Source organism: Diospyros lotus, chromosome 1 (genome assembly GCF_014633365.1).
Source record: "Diospyros lotus cultivar Yz01 chromosome 1, ASM1463336v1, whole genome shotgun sequence".
NCBI lineage: Eukaryota > Viridiplantae > Streptophyta > Magnoliopsida > Ericales > Ebenaceae > Diospyros > Diospyros lotus.
Window position 1 is genome coordinate 28,514,410 of NC_068338.1, and position 6,432 is coordinate 28,520,841.

A 6,432-nucleotide genomic window follows, 5' to 3' on the forward strand; every position below is an offset into this window, starting at 1 on the left:
TTAGAAAAAACCCATAACTTCATTAATGCTTCAAGTCTTGAAATAAAAGTAGAACAAAATAATTCATAGACTATCTCATCAAGTAAGATTATATCAACCATTTAATATAGCAATAGCACATAAAAGTTTAGAAATAAAAGAGTTCATGAATCTCGCTAGTTTTCTAGAAAGTGATACTATTTATGCGTATGTGTATATATATCAAAAAAATTATAATATATATGTATAAATATAATATCGGTTCCGGTTCGGTTCGAACCACAATTTAGATAAAAAAAATAGTAATCAAACCAAATATATCGATTCTTAATTTTTTAGAACCAAAATTTAACTATTGAACCATATAACCAATTCAAAAGGTATGGTTCGATTCAGTTTGATCCGATTCACCGATTTTCGAATATTTTTTGACACGATAGGACAAAGTTCACCTATAACGTGAAGTAAAATCTGCTCTGCCATTCAGTTGGAGGGTAATATGGATCCATTTGGAGCCCACAATCTCCTCGTAGATCCCACTAAGCCATCCATGGCTTCAGTTTTTGATTCCCCTTGCAAACGACTCCGAATAAATACCCTTCTCCACCCTCAACTTAACTCTCCAATAAAAACCCAATATTCTTTAAGCTCCAGCTTGCTCCCGTTATGGCGACTACAGTCGACCAGCCCGAGCGAGCCCGCGAACTGTGGCGGCGCTGCCTGGCCTCCGCCGTCAGAACCGCCGTGGCCTGCACTATAGTGGGCTGCGCCACCCTCTTCGGTCCCGCATGGATCACCCGCCAAGTGGCATTCCCGGCCTTCTCCTACGTGACGGCAATTCTTATTGTGACCGACTCCGCCTTGGGCGGCACCGTGCGTGGCTGCTGGCTGGGGCTCTACGCCACCATCCAGGGTGTGTGTCCGGCCATCTTGAGCCTGTCGCTCATCGGCCCCGCCAGGCTGAGCGCTGGAACCACCGCCCTCATGGTGGCTGTGAGCGCCTTCGTGGTGGTGCTGCCGGAGTCCACCCACATCGCCGCCAGGCGTATAGCGCTGGGACAGATTGTTATTGTCTATGTTCTAGCTTTCATCAATGGCGTTCGGACCGACACCGTGATGCATCCTCTTCACATCGCGGCTAGCACCGCTCTTGGGGTCCTGGCTTGTGTTCTGGCCGTGTTGGTTCCCTACCCGAGCCTTGCTTGCTCTGAGGTAATTAATTCTATCTTTATCTCATTATTATAAGAGGTGGGTTACAATTATTCAGATTACTTACGATAGAACTCTTAAAAAGCAAGAGAAATTCGGCCTCTTGACCGGCGGCAGAGGCGGCTCAACCATAAGGCTATTTAGGCGGCCGCCAAAGGCCCAAAATTCAATTTTTTGTAATATATATATATATATTTTTTTATTTTTTAATAATAAATATTTTATTAAAAAAGATTGAGCCCAAAATAATATTTAATGTATAAATGAGAGAATTTTGAATTTTTGTTGTACATGACTATTTGGTTATTATAGGTCAAGTAAAAGGTTTTTTTTTAAAAAAAATATAGGAAAAAAAAAATTTCAATCTACTATGCTAATTTCTGCCAAAAAAAAAAACTTTCAAATGAAATAGAAGTAGAACTTATGTTTCATGAAAAATGTGTGATCCGTAAGAAAAAAATAATTTGATAAAAATATCGATGATGATAAAACACAATCTTGAAGAATCCTTTAGAGTTGATTATTTTATTTACATGATTGATCAAGTTATTTCTTTACTTTGAAATAGTTTTGAATAATTTAGAAAATATGAAAAAAAAAATTCTATGCAATTTCAAGAAATTAAAATTAATGGATGAAAATGTTTTAAAAGATTATTGTTTGAATCTTAAAAACGTTCTTAAATATGATATAGATGATTTAAATTTATTTTTAGAAATAAGAGTACTATTAAAGGAAACTTTCAAGAGGAACAAAAAAAATTCAATGAAAAATTTTCATTACATTAAAAAAAGTCAATTATTTTTCAAATGCATATGCATATTGCTTATAAAATATTATTCACAATTCTAGTTTCAATAATTTCTACAAAAATGAGTTTTTTAAAATTAAAGTTGATAAAGTCATATTTGAGGTCAACTATATTGCAAGAAAAATTGAATGGATTAGCTATATTATCCATTGAACATGATTTATTAGATAAACTTGATTATGGAGATTTAATCAATAATTTTGCATCTCAAAAGACAAAAAAAAAAATTAATTTTACAAAAAGTTAAACATAGTTCAACACATGCTCGTGAAATAAAAAATTTGCTCATTATTGGTGAATTTTATCTTTTTAATGTTATGAATTTAGTGTTTTGTTTTGTTTCTTTCTAAAAAAATTAAAAATTGATAGCTTTTTACTTGACTTGCACCTACTTTCTTGGACTTTAAAAGAAAAATTAATTTTATTTTTTTTTATTTATTGTAGTACGTTATTTGGTTTCTTTTAATCTCTTAGATAGTTAAAATTTCACTATTGTTTAGAGATTATCATATATGGTAGTTTATTGAACTCTTTAATCTTTTTTTTTTTAATTTAATAAAATGATGGAATTGTATTATTTATTTTTTTATAAAAAAATTAATACTCTTCAAAATGGCTTGACAAACTTTTTGGCCAAAGCCCCCAAATTAGTTGGGACGGCTCTGACCGGCGGGTCAGCATTTTAATCATTTTCCCATGTATGACTACTACCACATCTAAATAAACTGAGAGGATTGGTTATTGGTTATGGAGTTATCAGGTGAAAAAGAATTGCAAGCTCTTCAGTGACAATGCGTCGGCCAGGCTGAAGCTATATGTGAAGGCATTTTGCGCAGAAGACAATCCATCTGCCTTGGCATTGATCTCGCAGGCCAAGTTATCTGCCGTTAGAGGAACCAAATATCTCCAAATTATCAAATGCAAACAAGTAAGCTAGGTCGCCTCTGAGAAGAAGGAAAAAAAATGAGATTAATTTTCATATATTTTGAGAAAAAAAAATGAATTTAATTGAGCGCGCACTGATCATCTTTCTAATTTGATGCTAACAGGAAAGCATGCAGTGGGAGAGGCTTCCGTGGAAGCCGTACTTGTTGAATGCAGCAGACAGGTTGCAAGAGCAGGAGATGCCTTTAAGAGGCTTGGAAATGGCCTTAACAAGCTCTTCAATTCCTGTTCAAATGCTGGACCAAGAGCTCAAAGAAGGGGCACTTAAACTGGAGAAGCACATTGGCCAAACCATGAAGAAAGTTTTGCCTTTTGATTCATCAGCTGCGCCCGAAGAATCAAACACAGAGAACATGGTGAAGTTCCTCCAAACACTTCCAACCATCCCACAGAGCCAGAAGGGTCTACCCTGTTTCTTCTTCCTATTTTGCTTGATGCTGCTTCTGAAGAAATCAACGGCCACTAGTTTGCCACCCGATTCAGCTACGGAACTCTCAGCCAATGCAGGCAACAAATCAGAGAGCTGGCTTTTGAAGGGGTGCACTAATTATTGGATCAGCAACAAGAGGCTCATGCCAGCCTTCAAATGCTCAATTTCTCTAGGCTTGGCCGTGCTATTTGGCCTGATATACAGCAAGGAAAATGGGTACTGGTCCGGGTTGCCGGTGGCCCTCAGCTTTGCAGCCACAAGAGAGGCGACCTTCAAAGCCGCCAACATCAAAGCTCAGGGAACAGTCCTAGGAAGCGTCTACGGGGTCCTAGGTTGTTTTGTGTTCGAAAGATTTGTCCAAATAAGGTTCCTGTCTCTCCTTCCTTGGTTCATTTTCACCAGCTTCTTAAGGCGCAGCCACTTGTACGGCCAGGCTGGCGGGATTTCAGCCGTTGTTGGAGCAGTGCTGATCTTGGGGAGGAAAAATTACGGCCCTCCGAGTGAATTCGCCATTGTCAGAATCGTCGAGACGTTCATCGGCTTGTCCTGTTCGATCATGGTGGAGATTCTGTTGCAGCCAACAAGAGCCTCCACTCTAGCCAAATTCCAGCTCCCGAAAAGCCTCCAGGCCTTGCATGAAAGCCTCGGCGCGATGAGCCTCATCGCCGGCAAAAAACACTTGGAAGCGAGCCGGAAGAAGCTGAAGGCCAATCTGAACGAGCTGAAACAGTTTATCGGAGAGGCAGAGGCGGAGCCCAACTTCTGGTTCTTGCCTTTTCATGGTGCTTGCTATCGTAAGCTGGTGGGGTCTCTGTCAAAAATCGAGGATCTCTTGCTTTTCGCGGGTTACTCAATCGGATTCCTGGAACAAGAATCTTGCAGAATCGAGGGGAAAGAGACAGTAAACAAGATAGAAGAGCAGCTGCAGCAGTGCAAGAGAATGATTTGTTCTTCGATAAAATGCTTCGAGGAAGTCACCTCGATCAAGTCCCTTCAACTCCTCGACAAGGAGATTGAAAAGAAGAACATTTCCTACGATGTTGAGCTGGGAAAATCGCCAAGAATGTTCCTGATTTCCGGGTCTGCTGAAGACGAGATAAACAAGATCATAAGTTGTTATCTTCAGCACGCGGAAGATGCTGTTGAATGTTGTGGGAATGAAGAGAAGATTGAGCTGGGTTTGAGCTTGAGTGCTTTGGCATTTTGCATGGGAAGTATGGTGAGAGAGACGCTGGAGATTGAGAGAAACGTCCAGGAGCTTGTGCAGTGGGAGAATCCTTCGAGCCAAGTAAATTTGGTTGAAATTTCGTGCAAATTGCATGCTTGTTACAAGTGAACATCGTAATAAATATTGTCGTGTACTATATAGCGGTTGGGTTGTGATGTAATTTGCCTGTTTCTGAGAGGGTTTGGAAGAGGAGATAAAACCAAAATTTGAGTACTTTTGAGAAGATAAAAAAAAATAGAAAATGCTACTTTAGAATGATGAAAGGCACTAAATGACAAAAATGTCTTTACCCAATTTATAAATTCACCATTCTTGCCCTTAGTCGCCTCCTTTCTCTTCTATCATGACCGCCTCCAACAAGTTCCACCTTGCCTTGCCTCGCCTAATCGCCATCCCACGTCGCCTAATTGACTACCAATGCATTCTCTCGTCGCCTTGCTATAGTGCCTTGCACAATTGTTGTTGCATTCTGTTGTTGCATGGCATCAATTGCCGCTACACTATCTCGTCGCTATTGTTTATGGATAAACCCGGATCAAGCTTCATTCGCAAATGAAGCTTAAGCAATGAAGTTCGGACTTTATCATTGAATGAAATCTAATTCGATCATGTGACTGTTGGGTTTCGAGCCTAGTCTCTACGAACACAACCTGGAATTCCTGCCACTAAACTACAGCCAAAGTGTTATGATAGGTACCTTAAAACGTAACCGAACTTAAAAAGAAAAACTAGACAACTACGTACGTATTTATGTTTAGAGAATTGGTATTAGATGGGTTGGGTTATGGATGGGCCGGAGCTTGGGCTTGGCCTCGGCCTTAGCCATCCCTGGAAGAATGGGCTTACTTTTGCAATGCAAACAGGTGTTCATGATTACACATTCAAATAAAAGTGGGTGTAAACATCTAATAAAATACTTAAACATTTTTTATTAAAATATTTTTTGTTTTTATTTACTACCCTTTTAAAAAAATCAACATTACATTATGTTTTATTTATATTTTAGAAGAATGACAATAATTATAGCCTTAATTAGTGGATTAGACTAAAAATTTTAAATTCGAATTGTGTGCTCCTCTTATAATACTATCAGATTAAGGATGTGTTGAATTATCTTAAATAACGTTTGACAAGAGTTTTTTCCTCAATTATTTCAAATAGTTTGTGCATTGATCTCTCTCTTGTTTTAGATAAATTCATTATTTTAACCCTTAAACATGCACAGTGGTGGCCTCACTATCATACAACAGTCAAAGTGTATTTTTCATAAAAAGGATTTCGTATTTAAAATAATAAAATTCAATCCTTTAATCCAAGAAAATAAAAGAAATCCTATTACCAACTGAACTACTAATTTAGTGGTCATTAAAATTGTAACTTAAACGGTAGAATTTTTTTTTTTTTTTCAATAATTAAGAATCCATTAAAGGGAGAAAATAACTCAGACAAAACATAGCACAACTAGCCCACAAAACAAAACCCTCAAGATAAGACAAAACAACAAAAACCCTTACATATAAATGGCCAAAGCAACACTTGAAACAAAAGCGCTGTAGCACCACCTGCTTTAGGGAAAATATATCAACAAAACGAAAAGAACTTTGTACAATTAAGAAAGACAAGGATTGCACAACTGTATAGTGTAGAATAATGGGGGAAATGGCTCACGCAAGATCTTTAGGAAAACAAAAGAAGACCCACCAGATAAACACACAAATTGACACCTTGAAGACGAACATGCAATTAAAACTCTGCAGTAATATATGATGAGTCAAAACACTACGAAAAAAAGTAGCTATTTGCAATAATATATGATGGACAAAGCACTAC

The 6,432-nt window shown here is 37.9% G+C and overlaps 1 protein-coding gene across 1 annotated transcript; it reads left to right on the forward strand.

The window, feature by feature from the left end:
- The first annotated feature begins 594 nt into the window (after positions 1–594).
- Positions 595–4,908, forward strand: LOC127797020 (uncharacterized). The gene is made up of 3 exons (XM_052329467.1): positions 595–1,191; positions 2,760–2,927; positions 3,049–4,908. Exons 1-3 carry the CDS (start codon positions 646–648, stop codon positions 4,708–4,710), a joined length of 2,376 nt encoding a protein of 791 aa, XP_052185427.1. The 5' UTR covers positions 595–645; the 3' UTR covers positions 4,711–4,908.
- Positions 4,909–6,432: the final 1,524 nt, after the last annotated feature.